We start from the raw sequence: 23,725 nt of genomic DNA, 5'->3' as shown, positions 1-23,725 counted from the left end.
AGAGAGGAAATATTATCTTTTCTCCTAATTTTATTCTCACTTTATTATAAAATTGGGGGGGGGGGCGAATTGGAAAGCAAAAATGATATTTCGTCCATTTTTAGAGTTCAATTTAAATAGATGTGTTTTCCTTTATCAATTAATATCAATTTCTAATTTAATAATTCTCTAAAAGATATAAGCAAGATTCCCAAATTTACGCTGCTTCGTTTATCGTGCTCTGCTCATACCGTTTATACTGATTACATCCTTGGGGGAGGGCAAATGGGAGTGTAAGAGATCTAAAAAATTATTTTAAAATGATATTTACGAGAACAGGCAAGGGGGGATTCTTTTCCTCTCTCATGGCTATGCCTATGTAAGAAGTAGATATTTAAAAGAATTGAATGATTGACATTTGATATATGCATATATAACCATTTTTTACACATGTTTGCATAAATATAAAAATGTTTTATTGGGTATTGATTGAACTATTTCTAATATTATATTTAGTTTTCAACCATATTTATAGCCTAAATAATGGGCTGGCATTAACCCCTCCAATGGGTTGGATGTCTTGGGGCTATTTTATGTGCAACATATCATGTCGTGATAACTCCAACAAAGATCAAAAATGCATAAAGTATATCATTTTTTAATTCTTGACTTAGTTAGATTTAAATATTCGCTATGCTACATATTAGATGCTTTAGATTTTAATTTTCTTTGCCTAGAGCTTAAATAGATTAGGGGGGGGGGGGATTTAAAGAGCCACAGAATTTATTTTCCATCTGGGCCAGCAAATAACATGATTCTCCTTTAATCTATAATAATAGTAGACTTTTTTATGACATTTTTTAAATTTGATTTCACATGCTATATAAGATTTTTGTAGCTAAATAAAATTAGCTTCCAGGAATTCTCTTTTGTGCACTATATTTTGAAAAAAGGATATTTTTTATACCAGTTAATCAAATAGGTCTTGTACTACTCATTTTTTTTTACGGATAAATGCTTTATTTTTACACCATTATATGCATAAGTTTAGATAAATTGGTATATAAAGTTTAAGATATAGTCTTAGATAGCACTATGAAAGGAAAACTTATTGGTGCAAGTTTCTATACCAATGGACTCTAAATTTTCAAATCTTACAAGTTCAAATTCCCAACTTAGAATTTGATTGGTTGTTTTTGATACAATTTAAATGATTGTCCTCTATACCCATAAATAGTGTTGTCAAAAACTTTGATTTAGCATATTTTTTAAAAATGGATAAATCGAAATTCTTCCGGCAAAATATAGAGGGTTAAGTAATCATTTTTTTAAAATTAACTAAATCAAGGTTTTCAACAACATTACTTAAATATAAAAATCATCCTGTGTTACTTAACATAACTTATGGGATTGAATTAATATGGTTAAATTATAAGCTCATATTTTAATACTAAATATTGTGTGTCTATTTTATTTAACATTTTGAATAATATTTAGATGTCAAATACCATCCCTGCAAAGAAATTAAAATTTTTACCTAAAACAACTGGGGTATTTTTGATATACCTTTCTCAAATGATGGTTCTCTATGATCATTTGTTAATATCATTGTCACTTTGTACACAGTTATTGATGAAAACAGTTAAGCTATAGCTTTATTTAACTAAGCAGTAGACAAAAAAAAATGATCATTAAATTTTTTTTAAGCCATTAAAATTCCCAGACTATTTTTTCTGCAAATAATTTTTGAAAGAAAATTAATCAGAATAATATAAATTATTTAACATTTATATAATATAATAAACTTTTAAAAAATGTTCAGTATTTATTAATATTTATCAATATATGAGGGTTGTTAAGAAGCCTGATTCTGGTTGATTTTTAAAAATGACCTGATTAAAATTTTAACCAAAATAATATTATGTAAGTCTTGAGATTTGGCATATAGAGATCCAAACATTTCAGTCATCTATGAGCAAAATCTCCAGGCTTACAGAATATTATTTTAGATAGAATCTTAATCAGGTTGTTTTTAAAAATCGACCCAAATCTGGCTTTTTAACAACCCTAAATATTATAATAAGAGACCTGCAAAATCGATTTTTTTTGGTCAGAGCTTGCCCACGGCCTCATAAAAAATTTTCTTTAGATCTAGGCCCACTTGAGCTTGCAGTCCAAATTAAAATCGCTTATAGAAGCAGGGTGTTAGGAAACAATAATGACTTGATATCAAATTTGATAATTATTAAAATGCATTACCTATTAATCACCTGACATTATACTAAACCTATATTATTTTTATTTTAGTTTAACAAGTGAAAATTGTTTAGTGGCCTTTTTTTTATCAATTTAATCTAATATTGGTAACATAAATTAACCATACCCAAATAGTTATATAATTAATATTTCTTTTTAAATGTAAATGTCAACATTGACAATATAAAATTTTGTCATTAAAATATTTTAAAAGATAAAATAATTTTTCAGCTTTTTCTTTTTTAAACTAATTTTGAAATTTTGTTTGTATAGGACAAAAGAGGAAATCTTTCTTGTTGATTAGGATTATTTATGTAATATTATTAACAAATATTTTATGATCTCCACCACTCAGATTGGAGATTTTATTTTATATGCAAGGCGAAAATATTATTTACTAAACGTTTCGTTTGATTCAAGGTGCACTGGTCAATTGACTGAAAGTATATTTGACCGGTCAAATACTTTAAAATGTTATATCTTTAACGAAGTTATTTAATTTACATGTATTCATTAATAAAAATAAATTTTTTTAAAAGTAAGCGCATTATTTTCCCACTACAGAAATCATCATGTCATAACATCAACATTAAATAAAATTCGATTAACGAGGTGAGCTTCTTCAATAAAATGCATGCAACAAATACAAATTTGCAAAAGAGCTTTAAAAGCGTCCGCTTTGAAGAGACTGTGATATGCCCAAGAGAAATGAGTGATCATATCTTAGACGATAAACAATTTTGGATAAAAAAAATTATAGTTTTTTAAACAGCTAGCTATCTTTTTGTTGAGAATACAAGGGGCCAAATAGTGTTTGCAACGGTCCGGTTTCGTCCGGTCTTTTTTTCGAAAATGAGACTAATCCGATGGACCGTTAAGTCAAGTGAGACCAGACCGTGGGACCGTCGGTCCAGTCCGGTCCCGTCTAAAAAAGGTTTTTTTTGATAACCTATAAAAGTTTTATTCTGCATGAAATTTATTAAAAATGAGATGTGTTAAATTACTAATATTTTATTTATATCATCAGATCATTTTTTATTATATTATTTATACAAAAAGATTAAACCAATACAAATTTATTGAATATAATTTAAATCAATTTGATTAACATATTTAATTAGTTTGTTTTTTAATGTGATAGATATTTGGTTATAAAATATTACTGATTTATAAATAAATATTATAATTATCTTCTAAAAAATCAAAAATTATTCCATTTTTTACCCATCCAATACCAATACAATATTTCGTTAATCTTGGGTTTTTATTTTTCACAGCCTTAACCATTATAAGTAGATTTATTTGATGATATTTTTATTCATTTATTTTAAATTTTGAACTTTAATTTGATATATATGGATAATTTATTTGTATTTGAAGAATATCTGGAGACATATTTTACATGTTTTCCCCGAATTATCCTTCAAAAAATTTATATAATTCTTTAACATATTTCCAAATTTGAATTTGATCGATTTTTTTTATTTGCACTACTATCACTATTTTCCAGAGTTGTTAAAGGATCTAGATACAAGTTTCTAGATCCTGTATCTAGATATAAAAATGTGGTATCTGTATCTAGATCCATTTAAAAAGTATCTTTTAACAACTCTGCTATTTTCTAAATCAATAGTTATTATTTGGCTGAGGGTGGTGATTCAATAATATTATCAACTTCTATGATTTCCATTTCTAATAAATTAAATTACTTGACGAATGAATGAAACGGAAGAATTAAAAAGTAAACAATGATGAGATATTATAAAGTGTTAGGCATTAATAATCATATTTTATGTGTTCATGAACATGTACATCAACTAAAAAGTAATTCATAGTAAACTTTTATCATTTTTAATTTGCCTTCGGTTGGACCATACCATTGGACCGTGTTGTTAGATCGGACCATTTAGTCGGACCCAATAGTCAGATGAGACCAAACTGGGCCGGACCGGATCACTGCAAACACTAAGGCCAAATGCACTCTACCCAAGTAAAGAATGAGATGTTATCTTTAGAACAACATATTATTCAATCAAGCCAAGAAGAATGAATATTTTCTCACTTAGAAGGGAAAAAATTTATAAATATATTTGGATCTAAATACAAGTGTTCATAATGCTGTCTATTTATTAGATACACAATATCAAGACATCTCACGAAAAATGAATCGTAGAAGCTCATTATAATAAAAGAACTAGGAATTCTACAAAGTGGATAATCAAACCATCTTAGGCGATATAATAACTTTTAACTGTAAACGCGGTATTTTTGATAAACAAAATACGGGGAATGTCGTAGAATTTATAACCATTGATTAGATCTGGCATCAAGCTGGTATAAGAAACCATTTCCACCTTGCCCTTTAATGGAAATATCAAATACCTTATTATCCGTTCCAGGTTCAACTTATTCTTCCGAAAGTAATTAGCCCTTTTGCTTAATATTCATTCAAAGAATTGTGTGAAAACCATGACTATGGGAAAAATTAGTTAGCGCTTATCATAACTTACGATTAAAAGAATATTAAGTTGAACCAGAAAACGACTATTCAGTTGAACCAGAAAACGACGCTGTCACAGAAAGTCAAGATTTAACAATATTTCTAGAATGAATCGAAATATTAAAATTTAATATATGCATTTATTTTGTGTATTTGTTAATACATATACCTAATTAAGTGAATACTGTCATAAAATCATTTAATTGAATTTGACCAGTTAAATATCGGTTAATCGAATCGTATTTAAACGGTCAAATACCCAACCCTGGTTTGATTTGGTATTTAATCATTAAAGTAAGGTTTGCTCATCACTGTTTAACACAATTTGATATGTTTGATGATTGTTACTACAATACAAAACGATTTTTTGTTCTAAATTAGTATCTTAAAAAGATCTTTAGAGACAGATATTTATAACATTTTGGTAAATTTTTTCATTTCTTCATAAATTTTACAGAATTCATTACCATCGAATTAAATATGCTTAAATACTATCTTTTTAAGTTGTTTTCTGTCAAACCGCACTTGGATCCTTTTTTAATGGAGAAAAAGAATTAATTTTAAAATATTTAAATTTGCTCCACTTTTTCTTTACTATATTATCATTCAACATGTTTTATGCATTGTCCCTAATTACGCTTATAACTACGATTCTTTTTTTTTATAAGACCTAACTTTTCACATTGTAAAAATTTTATAAAAATTTTTACCTTTTTATGTTTTTAAAATTATTATTTCTTTCTTCCTTCCTTCATTACTTTCATTTTATTCTATATTTCAAAATTTAGCAATAATTATGATAATTTAATGATGTTTTATTCGGTTATTACAAAATATCATAGTTATTAAACTATATGTATTTCTAGATACAAAAATGATCTGTAGCAGATTCATTTTAGACGATGTATCTATTCAAGATCCATTTGAGAAATATCTTTTAACAACTCTGCAAAATATGATATGAAAATGGACCTTAAGATATTTCCCAACTCCTGACTTTTTTTAGATTTTGCTTAATTGTAATATTCAATCACGCATGGCCAAGGGCTGGGACAGGCCTATATTTTATTGACGAACTTACCCCCAGTCCATGAGCCGGGCTAATGCTGGGCTCTTATGAGGATACATTAAGTAGTATTTTAATTAAAATGTATTTCTTTAACTCTAAAAATTAAAATAAGTTGTTATTTTTAGTTTTAATACTTACGTCACCTTGCACGTAATTGACATCCATAATTCTGTCAAACATAGTTCAAATCAAGGTTTTACTCGCAAACCACAATTACATGATACTATTCATAAAGACGCATTTTATAAAATGTATATTTGCCTAAAGTCTAGACTTTTTCTATTGGATTTAAATCGAGGCTCATTCACAGTTACCTCGAATTCGCAGCGATGTAAACAAAAATACAGCATATTTAGCATATTTCGCCATGAATTCGTGCTACCTATGAATACAAGGTAATGTAGTCTCCCATCCAGTAAAACTAGAGTTTAAAAAAATTCTTGGTCATAAAAATGTGTGACATGACGCATTGTCTTTAAAAAAATCCATTTGCGGAAACGGGAACTAACTATTCGCTCTTTCTTTCTCATATTTGAGTTAATTCACATTTCTTCAGCAAAACACATATTTCCTAGACTTTCCCGCCATACAACTCCTCAACATAACCCATTTTGAGGATTTTGAGAGTTCAGACAGTCAGATTTAAAGATTTATCTGGAATACGTATCGTAAAATTCTTCATATTTGAGTACTCATGCTCAAATCTGCTTTCATATGAGTAAAAATTATCACCATCTATTTAAACTAATCCCATGACTGGTGTTCTTTCGCACATTTAGTTTTTGCTTTTGCTAATATGCCAAAAAAAGAAGCCTTAAAAATGGGAATTATATAAAGAATTTTTTAATATTAAAGGTACCTTTTAAAATCAATAAAATAGATCTTTCTATTGCGTTACTAATAAAATTATACTTTTCGAGCGATTAATTTTATTTGGATATGATATGACTGGTGGCATGAATGTCTATTTTTCATAATTATTCTCTCAAATCTCTTGGAGTTGTGACATTACTAAACCTCATTTTCGCTGAGAATTTTTAGATAGAAATATTTTTGGATCTCTTAAATCTTTAGCAAATCCGAGGATTTGGAATTTTTGATTCTTAGGAGTTGGATAACGTCACGTAATCAATCAATAAAATGAATACCACCCCTGATATTTTGGGTAATAAGGCCTTGTCTCCTTTCTTGCTAATAAAAAACCGACATCCAAATTCACGTTCTTTCATTTCAGTACAGGGCTTAGACCAACGTGCTTTCATTTCAGTACAGGACTTAGACCAACGTGCTTTCATTTCAGGACGGGGCGTAGACCAACTTGATAAATGAATGAAAGAATAAAATATATATAAATTTACAATAATAGCAGACTAATATTAAAACATGAAAATAGTGATATATAAGTAGTGTTATTAAATGGCTCGATTTGAGTCGATTTATAAAAAGGGCCAACTAAATATTTTAGCCAGAGAGATATTACCTAAGCCTCTAAATTTCATTAATAGATGTCCAAACCTTTATGCCATCTATGAGCAAATTGTCAGGCTTGCTTAATATTTTTAATCGGACTCAAATCGAACTTTCTAGCAACACTAGATACACGCCTTTATACTTTACCCTCAAGGTAAAATTAGCGCCTTTAAGTTATTAGTAGGGGTGGGACCAATACCAATATAATATTGGTTTACAATACCAATACCAATATAAACCAATATATATTTAAATATTGGTATTGCTTTTACAACCAATACCAATTACCTAACTATATTGGTTTTGATATATTGTTTAAATACAATTTTAACCAATACCAATACCAATATTAAAAATAACATAATTATTTGGGTTTATCGTGGATAATTATATCGTGGTATTTTTTTTACTTTCATTGCAAAAACTGATTACATCTGTTATTTCTTCCAAATACTACTGTGATATCAATATTTCTGTTATTTATAATTATAGTTTATTTTTATTATGGAAGTAAATTTTTTACATGATATCTATCAATTATATCTATTTATTTAGGATATTATAATAAATGAAGACCAAATAGAGTTAATAAATATAGATGCTGTTGGTACTAATAATAATAGCGAAAAGGAACAAGAATTATCAATATCTAATAAAAGACGAAATTCAGCAAAAATCTGGGAATTTTATACTACTTGTGATAATAAAAAAAAGCAATTTGTAATAAATGTAAAAAAAAATATCACTTCCCAATTTTGGAACCTCAGGATTATGGACACATCTTAAATCCATCCACCCAACATTATATAAGAAATGTGAGCAAATAAATATTGGCAGTAATAAAATTAAGCAAAATCATTTTTACTTAATAATATAAATAATAAAGCTAATTTAAATAATTTAATTATAAACTTCTTCATTCAAAATAATTTAGCCTTTTCAATAGTTGAGGATATCACTTTTAAAAATTTAATAGCATATTTTAACCCTTCACTAACATTAGTTTCTAGAAAAATACTAAAAATAGAAATTATGAAACATTATCATAGTTCTTTTATCAATTTAAAATCTGTACTTTCTAACATTACATCTAAATTTAGCAATGGACATTTGGTCCTCCAAATAAAATACCCTTTATGGGCATAACAATTCATTATATTGATAATGATTTTAAATTAAATAATCATTTATTAGATTTTATTCCTTTTAAATCAGCACATAATTCTATTAATATTTTTAATTCTGTATTAAAAGTAAAATTTGAAATTGATTTTTTTTGCATTACATTAGACAATGCAAGTAATAATTTAGCATTTCTAAAAATTTTAAAACAAAAATTTTGATAATGTGTGCAAATGCTTTTGCCATATTATACATTTGGCTGTCATGGCTGCATTGGAACCCTTAAATACAACTTTAAAAAAAATAAAAAATTTTTAAAAAATTTTTAAACTTTCTATATCTAAATTTAATAAACTCGAAAAAATATATCTTTAAAAAAATCCACACTTAAAATTTCCTCACCCAATTTTGGATATACCAACACGTTGGAATTCAACATACCAAATGCTTGAAAGAACAATATTGCTCAAACCCTATTTGACAACATATACCAATCATTTACAAAAATACCAATCAAGAAAATTATATTAGTGCCTTAGCCTGGAATAATATAGAAATATACCGAGAATTTCTGGAACCATTTAATTTTGCTACAGAGATGGCCTCATGTGCTAATACTCCAACAATTTCAACAATTAATCCTTTATAGTATTTTTGAGCATGTGGAGAGTTATAATAATAATCCTAATGCTATTTTAAAGACAGCTTCTTTAGCTGCCTTAACAAAACTTAATAAATACTATAATAATAATAAACACCTCTTAACAATGATTGGCCCAAGATTTAAACTATCAAGTCATTTATTAAAGCATAATAATATGGAAACTCTTATTGAATATCTTACTAATGAATACAATATTTATAAAATAAATAATAACAATTCAGCGGAACTTACAAATGAAGCACAAAATAACAAAAAATTATCCTTTTATGACAAAATTTATCAGGTGAAACCTCATAATAATAACAACTTAGAAATAAGTAAATACGTAGATGAAGCCACAATTTCCAATGATACAAATCCATTAGATTGGTGGAAATTAAATAAAAATAGATATCCAGTATTATCAAAAATTGCCAGAGATTATCTAGCAATTCCGGCCACCTCATCTAGCTCTGAAAGGGCTTTTTCAGAAGGACGGTATGTTATAACAGACCAAGGTTGTTCACTAGATGAGCATACTATACAAGCTTGCCTGTGCCTAAAAAGTTGGATGCACATGCAAGATTCTTCTTAAATACATAAAATTATTTCCTCTTCTTATATTAAAATTATATCATTCTTTTGCATTATATTTTGTATAAATAGACAGTTATCATTTTTAGTTTACTTATTTTGCTATGTTCTTTGTGATAAATAAAATGGTTCAAAATCAATACGTTTATTATTGTTGATACAAAAAATACCTGATTAAATCAAAATTTTTTATATTCACTCACATCACCTAATAAATTCCTAGTTTAAAAAAAGAATTTGAATTCAGTAAAATTTTGAGAGTTGGCTCTTAGCCCTGATTTTATGGTATCATGATTTTTTTTCCCATGTTTATTTAAAATTAGAAATTAAGGGTTTTAAAATCACTATATCTATTCTTTTAATTAGTAATTTGAATTTTAAACCAATACCAATATAAACCAATAGTTACCAATATAAACCAATAGCAATACCAATACAAGAAATAGAAAATATTGTTTAAACCAATACCAATATTTTAAACCCAATACCAATACAATATTTTGTTAATATTGGGTTTTTACTATTGGTTCCCAAATCAGTCTACATTTTCCCAAATATCCTTATGGGGATGCATTTTTAAAAAAATTGCATGGTGCAATCCCCACTTCCCTATTTCCTATCCCTTCTACGCCACCGAGTCTAAGACAGAGAAAGTCTCAAAAATTTTGACATTTATAAACATAAAATAGTATTTTATATTATATTATTTATTGAATTTACGAATATTTTTTTACATTAGTGAAAATCTTATTAAAATGACTATCGATATATTGGTCGACGAAGGCTATAAAGATGCCGGATACGAATACGTGATAATAGACGATTGCTGGGCTGAGTTCGATAGGGAAAAGGTTTATATAGATTCTAAGGACTCCACAAATTTTTATTATTCGTTAGTGGCTGATCGTAAACGTTTTCCTAGTGGCATTAAATATTTGACCGATTATGTAAGTTCATGATTATCTGCATATTCATTTTTTTAGATCATGTAACGATATACCCCAAAAAAATATGTATTATTATATGATGACATAAAATTTCGATTAATAAGAATTAATTTAGGTTTAAAATGACTAGAAAATAGAGGCTATATCAGATACCTTTTATATGCTTCTGTGAAATATTAAACTTGAGTATGCTATTACTCTCATCTTTTATAAAAGGCTCACAAAAAGGGGATGAAATTAGGGATATACGCAGATTTCGGTAATAGGAGTTGTACGGGTTATAACCCTGGATCCATCAATAATTTAGAAGCCGACGCCTACACTTTTGCTCAATGGGGGGTGGATTACGTTAAAATGGACGGTTGTTTTGCTCAACCCGAAGATATGGATGTAGGTTAGCAATAAAAGAGGAATTCGTTTTTTGAAGAAAAAAAATTAAAATAAATGGAATGACTCTTATATATGATTTTTATATCTAGAATTTGCTTAGAGGAAGATTTCGCGCCCTATTTTCACGCTTATAATAAATTCAACATTTCGTCGTAATTAATATTATTTTTAAAGATGATTAAAATTGAAATCAGAGACCTAGGAACTTGAGAGGGAAATTATGGAACTAGAATAGTAATGTTTGCAAATCGAACGTTTACGATTTTTTGATATTTGACGCAACGATGGAACCGCACCGATGTGAACGATATCATTTGAAATTTATCATTTGCAAATAAATGCAATGTCAATATTGCGCAATTTGAACGCACTATAAAAGTTATTTTTGTAACATTCGCGAAACGGGATAAAATTATGAAAAATAAATATTTAATATACTCAAACTAGTTTATTATATATAAAAATAATAATTTGTAAAAGGGAATTTGTATAAAAAATTATACGCCCACACAAAATTATCATGAATTCTATACTTAATCTGATGATATCCGATATTTATGTTAATTTTTATTTACCATCTATCTTTGAACAAATGTCATAAAATATCAATATTTTCTATTTTAAAAACAAACTAACTAACTTTCATGAATGATTAAGTTTTTTTTTTAAATTCTGCAAAAGTTAAACATCTCACTTAAAATGTGGGCATGTTTGGTTGAGTAGTGTTGCTAAGCCACTTTAGCCGATTTTTAAAAATGATTAAATCAAAATTTTAGCCAAAATATCATTTGTCTCTTGAAATTTCACCAATAAATGACCAAACCTACCCTTTTTGTGCAAAATTTCTAATGGGTCATTTAATTTGGCCAAAATCTTGAGCTAGACGTTTTTAATGATCCACTAGATATAGTTATTTAAGAACACTATTTTGAATATTACTTGTTAAATGTTTGTAAATCATTTTAATGATACAGATAATATAACATCATATTTTTAGCTACTCTATCTTTTAAAAATAATTCGACTTTTTTTAAACATTACAAATAAATTACTTAAATTATTTGGTGACTTTTATTTTGTTATTAATATTAATAAAAAATATTATGTAATTATATATATTATATTCAAAAATCCAAATCAAACCATTAAATCGCTAAAAACCGGTATTTTTTTATCGAAACTAAACCAAACCTAAACCACTAAAAAATTCTAGCCGAACCTGCACCGAACCGCTAAAATGCCTCTGAACCGGTTCGAGCCTCATGATTTTATGCTTATAAAATAATGTGTAAGTTATTACTAGTATATTGCAAAATTTTTAATTATATTCGAAATGTTTTAAATATCAATCACATTTGATTGATAAGAGTCAGTCATAATTTTTATAAACTTTAGTATATTGCCATCTTTCAACATTTTTTAAATATTTTAAGCTTATAAATTATAATGCCTATAGAAAAATTAAATCCAATATATTAATTATTTATATATAGTATGGTAAAAATTAATCTGGATTTAAGACCTTATGGGATAAATGTCACATCAAAATGTAATATATTGTCAAATATAAGTGAAAGGCCATCATGGTGCAAATCTTGAGCGTCACATAAAAAGAAACCACCCTCTAGAATTCGATAAAATTAACAAAATATTACAACAAAAGCCTAATAAAATAAAAAAGTTTAAGATGTCATCAAGCCAACAGACTAGAAGAAGCATTAAAAGAACAAACAATATCAGTAAAACATAATGGCAGACCATTCAAATTAATGATAGCGGTTTTAAAAAAATTATTGATCCTATATTAGAAGGCATGGGTAATATTAAGGTTAATTCTCAAAATAATCAATCTAATGTTGCAGAATTAGCCTTAAGTATTCGGCAAAATATAATCAAAGAAATAAATGGTAAGTTATTATCTTTAAAAATTGATTATGTTACTCGTCTAGACAGGTCCATTATTGGGATTAATTAATCTTCAGAATATTCAGAAAGTAAAAATTGTTCTGAGACTAGCAATGAAAGAAATTTTTGAACGGCCCACTGCAGAATTTAAAACTCCTTTTAAAAGAAGTATTAAATAATTATGAAATCAAATCATCACAAATATACACTATAACAACTGACAATGGGGCATATCTTATTAAGATAGTAAAATTATTTATGGAGGATAGTGATGATGACGATCAAATGTCTGAAAATGATGAGGAAAAAAAATACAAAATATAGATATTTTAAATAATGTTTCTATTAGTTTCACAATATATACCTGATGAATTAACAATCAATCTTAATGATTCTCAATATACAATTATTTTCCAATCTAACCAAATGTTGGCCCCTGGTTTAGAAACCAGTGTAGAGTCTTACCAAAGCTAACAATTATAATATAAAATGTGCTTCTCATACCTTACAACTTGTGGTAGATCATGCAATAAAAAATTGCTCAGTTAATTAATATTATAATTAAGGCTGCATTCTGGAGGCGGATCCGTTTTTTTTACATCCGTTCCGTCAAAAGTCAATCTCATTAAAAATGATATATATATATTGATTTTCATTTTTAAAAAATTATAAATAATGTTATGATGCTCTATAAAATTTGCCGTATCAAAAAGTCAAAATGTTTTGACTTCAAAATTTGCCGGATCCGTTTTTAAGACTGAATGTATCGGAACGGACGCACTTTGAACATATATATCATTTTTAATGAGATTGACTTTTGACGGAACGGATGTAAAAAACGGATCCGTCACCACTTTGAAATCAGCCTAGCTCGTACTTCCTGCAAGAAACTAACAAAATCGATATCAATCATACCAAAATAAATTAAACTTAAAAAGATCTATATTGGAATGTCACAGATGGCTATCAACCTATGGCATGATAGAGAGATTGAATGAATTAAAGGATATGTTTGAGAAATTTTCAGTATTCAGTGAACTTTATTTTACAGCTTTGGAGTGGGAAGTAATTATAGGGTTGATAAATATCCTAAAACCAATTAAAATAGCTACCAAGAATTTACAACTTGATCTAACTAGGGGATTTTTATGGCATTTGGCTAAAAGCTAAAGAAATTTCTATTTTTCCTTCACCCTTTGCTGGCTCAATAATAGATGTTATGAATTTTCGAGAGAAGCAACTTTTAAACAACAATGCCTTTTTGTCATGCCTATATCTAGATTTAAGGTATGTTTTAAAAATATTATATTATATCTTATATAAATTTAATTAATAATTTTATTTTACTTTATATTTTTCTATCTATTCATAAAAAATAATATGATTTTTTTAATGATATTTTTAATTTTTATTATATAGATATCAAATGCTTCTGACTGAAAAAGAAAAAACCAAGGCTAGAAAGCATATTATTAAAATATAGTATAACATGGAATTATACTTTGTTATAAGAGGGGAGTATTTTAGTGGAAGTGAATCAACGCCGGTTAATGTATCTTCATCTGAAGAGGATTTAGTAGATAGTCTTCTTTAAAAAAAGATGGTAACAAACATTACCTGTTACAAAAATCGGAGAATAGTAGAAATATTTTAGTTAATTTTTCTAAAGAACCTAGGTTAAAATATGAATATTTTAGACTATTGGAGAAATCAGAGTAATCTATACCCAGAATTATGTAAATTGTCTGATATCATACTGGCAGTGCCGGCTACCCAAGTTAGCGTGGAAAGATATTTTTCAACAGTTAAATTTATACTATCTCCTTATAGATGTAATTTGAGTGAGACGAATCATGAAAATATATTAATTGTGCGACTTAATAAAAAAATTTTAATTAAATAAAATGAAATATTGTTCATATTAAAATTAATCATTGATATTTATTTTATGTATGTGTTTTTTATTTTGATGAAATAAAAAAAAAATTCTTCCCTTATAGAATTTGAATGTATGAATACAAAAGTGTTCAAACCGGGTTTTAGAGGTTCGAAGAACTGATATTTTTATTTTTTACGAACCGAACAACCTTGAACCGTTATTTTTATCCGAACCTGAACCGAGCCGATATTCGTGTTAGTTTGGATCACTGAAACTATACTAAAATAACATGTAAAAAAAATTATGTAAACAATTTTAAAAAAAATCATAAAAGAGCGGGAGCAAAAGCCTCTCATTGAGATCCGAGGAAACTAAGATATTGCCCCAGAACACGGCGATTTGAGTTGATTGTAACATTTTAAAAGAGGATCCATCATCACTATAGATTTTTGAAATTTTTTTTACCAATAATCTTAAAAAATTATAGCCTAGGGGGCCTAGGGACCCATTGGTAGAAATAATTATTGGAATAAAATGAAAATCAGAAAAGTCATGGTAAAACAATAAAAATATTGGTTTTTAAAAATATCGGCTCCGATCCGATTTTTAATATCGGCACAGCCCTCGATTTAATTGATCATTTTTTCAAAAATCTATGTACCATATTTCTGATTTTATAAAAACGGCTAACTCAGGATTTTAGCCAAAAAAATATTACCCACGCTTGGAGATTGCATCATAGATGGCAGAAAAGATTTAGATATTTATCTCGGGGGTTAGGCAATATTATTTTGGCTTTAATTTTGACTTCGCTTTTAAGAATCGGCATAATCAGGCCGTTTAACAACACCAGTACCATTCCATTTATCATACCATTTATGTGATTAAGATTATAAAAGCAAATATTTTAAGATCAAATTTTAACTGATTTCTACCGTTTTATAAGAAATTTAATATTTTATAAAATACGATTTTTCATGTTATTATTGCTGTTTAGTCAATTTTTTTAAAAAATATGTCTAATCAAGACTTTAACCAAAAAATTTAACCAAAAGATGGGAGAATTGCTTGGCTCTATTTTGTGGATATATCAAAACTTCTAAGATATTATATTATTGGCTAAATTCTTGATTTATGCCTTTTCTAGTTTCTTTAGAAGTTTATACCAAATTTCGACTGCAGACTTACGCAACATCCTGCTGGAAGTTTTAACCCAAAATTATTTGTCTTTTAGTTTTTATAGTTAAGTTCGTGTGCGAAAAAATATCCTAGATGTTTAAAAATATTATAATTTGACTGCTCAGTGTATTAAAAAAACAGAATTAAACCACTAAATTTAGAAGACAGATATACACTTTGCTGATTGATCAAAAATACCTATCTTAAGCTCGACTATATTAGTCACGAATATTAATAAACTAAATAATCATAATGTCCATAACTAATACATGTTCATTTAAAATATTACACTATACGAATAACTTGATTTCAAAAATTTATTTTAAAAATTTGTTACTGATATTATTTATGCGACTTGGACACTTATACTTAATAAAATTATTACAATTCGTAAATAATTTAGTCGAGCTAGGACTACAACTTTCCGAAACGTTCCAAAAACTCTTAATAAAAACAAGGGAAACATTTTTTTGAGAGGGGGGGGGGGAGTAGGGGATGGGTTAATTTAATTGAAAGAGAAACGCGAAAATTTTTTGGTGCTAGTTTATTTTTCTAATGATAAATATATTAGGTAGGTAAAACCTAAATTTTTCTTATTAGTTTTTTTCTTCTCCTGACATGATATATATTTTTTTTCTTTTAAAGGTTATCCTATGTTCGGATACTTCTTAAACAAGACCAATAGAGCCATGATATATTCGTGCAGTTGGCCTTATTACCAAAGATACATCGGTATCGAGGTTTAAAATCAAACTCTTTATAACTTATAATCGCATCATATGTAAGGAAATAATGATTATTCATCCTTTATTGAAACGAAATATCTTTTAATATCGTCCCCTGAGAATTGGATTATTCCATCTCACTTTAATTTTACAGAAGAGTGCAATTTTTTAAAATTAACTATTGTTTTCAAGGATCCTGTTACATTATATTGTCTATAATTTAACTTATTTTATAAATATTTTTCGGATTTTTTTTGTGTAAATAGTATATTATAATTATAAAAAATTGATTTATGTAAAAAAAAGAAGTCATTTTTGACATAAAATGGATATGGAATTACCTAATTCTCAAGTGACGATATATATTGTTATTAAATTTCTATTTCATTTTCGTATCTAATTATCTCTCGAAATACAAAATATGAAAGTATAGTTTAACACGGAGGTAATCTAAGGAAAATTTCGAGAAAAAAAACCGAAATTTTTCCAATAATATTTTGATTTTATTCAGAAACATTATGGAAAAATATAAATTGCAATTTTTAATTTTAAATGTACAGGCAAAATAAACGAGGGTTATAATATTGGTGAGGTGATTTATTACCAATTACTAACGTGATCACATTCATAATATTAAAAAAAAATTATTCGGATTTTTGATGGAAAATCGCTTCATTTGAGCCAATTTTTTAAAACGACCATCTCAATTTTTTAGCCAGAATAATATTGCCTAAGCATTGAAATGACGCTAATAGCTGTCCAAACCTTTGTGCCATTTTTGGGAAAGATTTTCAGGCTTGCTTAATATTTTTCTATATAAAATACTGAATTAGTCGTTTTTAAAAATCGACACAAATTGGAGCTATTTTGCATCACTAATTTGGATATATTGCAAAATCTAGGTTTCTCTGAGTGGACACTGGCATTTCGGATATCTTTTTCTTAGTCATAGCTAAATGTCATGATAAATCCCATTCCCAGTGGCTACGGGATTTCTTAGGTTCCACAATTGGGTTACGTTTTTAAATCTCCTAACTTTGGCCAACTCTCACTCTTTAAGCTGAGACTGAGCTTAGTCAAGTCAAATGTAGTCTAAAAGCTTGACCGTTGGACCAAAGTTAAGTTTGGTGGTTAGCGACATTATGATAAAGTACCTAAGGAAACCGTTTGATCGGTATCACTGTTTAGGACTATTTTTTTTTTGAAATTAGAAATCGAATAAAGAACTAGTATAATAGAAAAAATAATAATTGATTGATAATTATTAACATCATCATAATTTATATTCTATTTTTTAATATCTGGCGACGATGCTATTTTCAATGTCATCCAAAATGGATTTATTGCGAACTAATCAATTTGTATAAAATTTTGTTATTTTTTTATTTCCAAATTCAATATTTAAAGGTTCTCTTGTTATTTAATTAATTTTAATTTATTCGATTTTTTAAAATGAGTATTTATTATACCCATAGTTGCCCCCCCCCCCGACTCTCAGTTACAAAATAAAGGATGCTTAATTTTTATTTTTAAAAATACGTATCTTTAGCCAAATTACAGATACATCGCCAAGCATTGCAACTTGTGGAGAAATTATTGGGATATAAGAGATGATTGGAATTTAATCAAAGACATAATATCCTACTACGCCTATAAACAAGAATCGTTGATATCGAGCGCATCTCCTGGCGCCTGGAATGATCCGGATCAAGTAACATTAAATATTTTTTTATTAGATATGAACGGGGTAAGTTTTTAAAAACATAAATTAAATTTTTTGCTTATTATAAATCGAATAAATTTTTTAATCTATTTAAAAATATGTATATGTTAACCGCAATATGCTATTTTTCAACTTGAGTGCTTATATTTAAAAATCTGATTAGAAATATATTCCAACTATGAATTGTAGACGCTTTTACCGTTAATCTTTGAGTCATTCATTTATAATTTATATTTAAAAATTCTTTGAAAAAACTAATAAAATTGATGGCAAAATCCTCGAAATTTAGAGGGTAGATATTCCAAACATGATAGAATACTTTTCGGTAAAATCAGATTTTTAAATTTTAAAAAATCTCAAAAAAGATTTAGAGTTGAAAAAATAACGCATTGCCGATAATATACATGTATTAATAACATTAATTGGAACCTGATTTTGTTCCTAAAATTATGAAAAGTGGGATTATTTCCTGTTTTTTAGACGCGCTTTTGAGGGTTTCAGCATCTGTTTCTGGTTCCAAATCAAATAAAAACAAAAGAATCAAATAATTAAATTACTTGCACTTTTGGTAGAACCAATTTTCCCTATAAATTTTATAAGAAAGGGTTCTGGTTCCAATTAACCTCTTCACACAACATATAAAAAGGTGATGGTTGGAGCCCCCGGTCTTTCTTTTGAGCAAAGCAAAGCACACATGGCTATATGGGCCATTCTTGCCGCTCCTCTCATAATGTCGAACGATTTAACTCGCATTCCTCACCGGATAAAACACGAAATATTACTCAATAAACGACTAATCGCCATAAATCAGGATCCTCTCGGTAAGCAGGGCAGATTACTTTTTCAGGTTATTAATTTGTTTTTTGTTAATTCCACCCAAATATATATATTTCGCAATAACTCCTTGTAAGTTTTTTTATAATTTTAAAATCACAGAAAAATTTGGTCCAAGTTTGGATTCGACCCATATTGCCCCGAGGTTCTTACGCTTTAGCATTGCTTTACCCATTTCAGGACGAATTCGCTGTGAATAACGATATAATAACTGGTCCGAGCGAAAATGGCGATGGCTTGATACCTAAAATGCATAATTTCGATCTTCAGCCCATTCTTTTAGGGCTGAACAACGAATCTGGTTACGTGTTCTACAATGTCTACGGTAATTTTTCTCGGCCAATTTACCATCATTGGCCGAATTTGAGATTTCATTGAGAAAAATATAAATTTTGCCCTTTTATTAATTTAATAAAAATGACTTTTAATTTTAACAATTAGAATCAGATGTGAATTTAGGAAAAGCAGGATATGACATATGAACACCTAAACTGTATTTTTGATATTAATTATGAGTGTTAGAATGCATAACATCATCAGGGCTGTGTCGACGAAACATTTTAAAAGTAACTAGACCGATTTCATACAAAGACATATTATAAAAACTATATATACATCGTTTTGGGATATGGAATCCTTGGGGATTCGTAATCTTTAATTTTGAATCATTTACTGAGGGCCATTTTTTAGCTCGAATATAACAATATAATAACGAACTTAGTAGATTATGTAGAGATGATGTCAATTTAAAGATGATGAAATATTCGGAGGTATACAGAAATGTTTATTAACAAAAAAAAATTCCGATTTGCGGTAACAGTAACTAATAGAAATCATAAAAAAGGGTTATATAATTTCGAATATAAAATATATTTTAAAAGATAGATGAAAATAAAGAAAAAATGGAAGACAAGGGAGAAAGAGAGAGTGATGATATGTAGATTAAGGGCTAATGGTAGATAATGACATAACACATAAGCTATATGAGGCCAATATTGAATATAACTTGCGCACAAACAAAAGAGATAAAGGTAATCCATGGGAGAACTAACAATGAAGCTAAGATGATATGTAAATTACGAAAGACTATCGTTAGAAAAATCACCCTGCCATAAATGATTTAAAATAGAGAGATTTCAAATTCCCATGAATCATATATCCCAATACGACATATATTTGCGCTACGCCGTTATTATTAATAAATCGGGGCCGATATTTAGCACTTTTAAAAAACATCGGTGCCTTAGGTGTAATCAGGATTTTTCTATTAGGTTACTTTTTTCCACCATATATTTATGAAAATAATTTTGGCTTGTCACTTTTTTTAGTAAAAATGCTTTTTTTCCTGTAAATTATAAATTATTGTCATTATTTTAAAAAAAAATTATTAACTTTTACTTATTTTTCTTTCAAATTATTATATATAGTAATATATTGTATACAATTTTGGGGGAGATGGGGGTGTGTAAGGGTAAAATTTTTATTAACTTAAAATTACATTCACGAGAACTCCGAAGGTGGGGAATTTTCTCTTGCCCCCCCCCCTCATCACGCCTATGGATCGGGTTTTTTTAAGAAACCGATATGGTTCGGTATTTTTTATTGTTTTTGGTTATTTTATGGTTTTATAATATGAAATTATATAATATATTTCTATTTTATACATAATTTCAATAATAACCAATTAATAAAATGAAACCAAAATCAATTTTTTTTGTAATATTTAAAAAATTAAATCATTTTAAAAGACAGGGTAGCTAAAATTGAGGCTGTATTTTTTTTGTTACATTATCTGCAACAAGAAAATAATTTAAATAATATCTAACGAGTCACATGCCGTGAAAACAGCTAACTCAAGATTTTAGCCAAAAGTAATTAACCCAAGTTCGGAAGATGACAGAAAGCTCTGGACATTTATTGGTCAAATCGTTGTATATTTCGACTAAAATGTTGATTTAGTCCTTTTTTTAAAATTGGCTCAAACTTTTTAACAAAATTACATTCAGCCACAAACATTTTAAATAAGATGATTAACTTTAAAATAATAACAATAAAATATCCTCATTCATGCTTGAAAGTTAGTTGACCTTTTTAAAAAAAAAGAAAATATTGATTTATATGTATGACATTGTTTTAAAGATCAATGGTAAATAAAAATCAATAAATATCGCATCGGTATTAGTTATATTTATAGATCGGAACGGCCTTAATATATATTTACTCGAAAAACACATTTTAAATTTAATACCATTTTTATCTGTTTTTAAATACATTTTCAAAGATTTTGCTAAAAGGGCATTCTTCTATTAGTAATAAAAATATTTTTATGCATTAATTTATGCACTGGATTTGTTTAAATGAAGATTATTAATATAGGGATAAAATCTTTAATCTGAACACTTAAATAATTATCAGAATCCTTTATATCGATTTATTGCATTGGGTAGGCTCATCAAAAAATTGACTGTTTCTTTTTTGGAATATTTTTTACAATACCTTTTATTTTTTTTGCATTTGCGACCGGGTCTATATATGCTATATATTTTTTTAGCTATTACTTTTTAAAAGATTATCACTTGACAATATCATTTTTTTGAATTAAATTTATCACTGAATATCAAATCACGTTTAAAATGCTTTTTTTATTTATTAACTATATTATTACGAAATTTAAAAAAATAAAACTACTAGAGAATTAGCCGAGTGAGCCTATAAGTTAGTTGATTTTGTTGATCAAAGCTTAGGTCTCACGAGGCAGAAGATTTGTTTTTAATATCACGCTTCAGTGGCTTACGCCATAGTTTGAATGGTTATTTAGATACAAATTTTTTTTCTGCTATTTATGTTATTTATTTATAATTTAGATATTACGGGGAAAGACAAATGGGTTATGCAGCCTAATAACCACAAAATGCTAAAAATCTCAAAGCCAGGCGTCGTGTTTTTGCAGGTTAATCCATTCAACAATTAACAAAAGAATTAATACTTTTGATATACAGTATTATTATTATTGCATTTAATACATTTAACATAAGTAATTTAAATTAGATATATTTTTATGTAAATAGTTTAATCATTGCTTATTACAAATATTAAGTTGATTTAAATTTGTTTATCCTAAATAAACCCTCATTTAGTTCTATATTTGTTATACTATCTCACTTTTTTAACAATAAATTAAATTTCAAAGCACACAATTAATTATTATTTATATTTAATATAGCTGCTCAAATATAATTTTATTTTTTACTATTCCGTTTATTACGTTTTAATTACATACCATATATAATATTGTATTTTTATATTACTTTATTTTTGTTTTATACATTTTTTAAATATTTATATAGTAAATAAATAAACAGTATAAGTGATTATATCAAGCTAATATTTTTTGACACTATCTTTATAAATAAATTATATATAATGTCTTTTTGGGATATGGAATTCATGGAAATTTGGATTCTCTTTTAAATCATTTTGTAGAGGAAGATTTTTTAAAAAAAATTTAAATTTGATTTAACCCAGCATGTGTAAAGTTTCCATGAATTTCAGATAGTTCTTTTTCCTTAATTCTATTGTGTATTTTGTAATTTACATAAAAAATCCATAAAACTAAGAGGAATTCTTAAGTTCATAGCGAAATTGTTTGAAATTCACCATATGCGTACTCTACATGCTGCAATACATTTTTGATCAATCGCCCTTAGTAAATGATTTAAAATCGAGAGATTCCGAATCCACTAATATTTATTTTTTTAGTCAACTAAAATACAGAAAGGTGACAATATTTTATCAACCAATGCATTGAAAGTTGATTCATTGTAAGGAGTTAAGGTTTTGTTTGAAGTCAAGATGCGAAGAGTTACTTTCTTATCACCTGGTTATTTTATGAGAGATCATTTTGGATTTTGATAAAATATGTGATGGAAGAACGGTTTTTCATTTTATAAAGTGTTAGCACCATTTTTGTCAAAGGTTGATATGTTCTCTCTTATATTAGACAAAATAGTATTCTTATTCTTGTTTATAGTGATATATTGTATATATTTTTGGAGAGAGGAGGGTGGGAGGGGGAGGGGTGATATATTTATTAGCTTAAATTAATATATATTTATATATACTAGAAAAGACAAATTTCAGAAGGGGGAGGGGGCTTAGAAATGAATTCCATATTTCGCGAATTATTTTTATAATACAAGATTCACTTAATTCAATATGAAATAAGCACAATATAATTAATAAAGAAAACATGTGATTCTAAAGAATATATCTATATTCTCCAGAATACTGGCTTAGAAATTTGTTGTTCAAATTTCTTATCAATTCATGGCTCCATGCTGCTTATTATCCATCATTTATAATAGTAATTTTATCAGTAATTTATTTTAATCTTTATTTACATTTTTAATTTGTTTTAACATATAGGATAAAAAAAATTATCTAAGAGGTAGGGAATAGCATGAATCCGTGAATTAGGAGTAAATTATATCTATATATCTTCCAGCCCACA

At 27.4% G+C, this 23,725-nt stretch overlaps 1 protein-coding gene across 3 annotated transcripts; it reads left to right on the top strand.

Moving 5' to 3' along the window:
- Positions 1–405: 405 nt before the first annotated feature.
- Positions 406–22,440, top strand: LOC135931240 (alpha-N-acetylgalactosaminidase-like). 3 transcript variants are annotated; one of them, XM_065468216.1, is made up of 9 exons: positions 406–461; positions 515–625; positions 10,373–10,580; positions 10,797–10,974; positions 16,579–16,673; positions 18,208–18,369; positions 19,028–19,228; positions 19,318–19,540; positions 22,080–22,437. In XM_065468216.1, exons 2-9 carry the CDS (start codon positions 546–548, stop codon positions 22,184–22,186), a joined length of 1,254 nt encoding a protein of 417 aa, XP_065324288.1. In that variant the 5' UTR covers positions 406–461; positions 515–545; the 3' UTR covers positions 22,187–22,437. The 3 variants fall into 3 exon arrangements, with proteins under 3 accessions (XP_065324288.1, XP_065324286.1, XP_065324289.1); XM_065468217.1 differs by having other exon boundaries at positions 433–451; positions 496–625; XM_065468214.1 differs by having other exon boundaries at positions 412–625; positions 22,080–22,440.
- The last annotated feature ends 1,285 nt before the right edge of the window (positions 22,441–23,725 follow it).

This window comes from Gordionus sp. m RMFG-2023, chromosome 1 (genome assembly GCF_954871325.1).
Source record: "Gordionus sp. m RMFG-2023 chromosome 1, tfGorSpeb1-WG-v2, whole genome shotgun sequence".
Lineage (NCBI taxonomy): Eukaryota > Metazoa > Nematomorpha > Gordioida > Chordodea > Parachordodidae > Gordionus > Gordionus sp. m RMFG-2023.
Note: the sequence above shows the minus strand (reverse complement) of the source record. Positions and strands in the feature narration are given on the sequence as shown.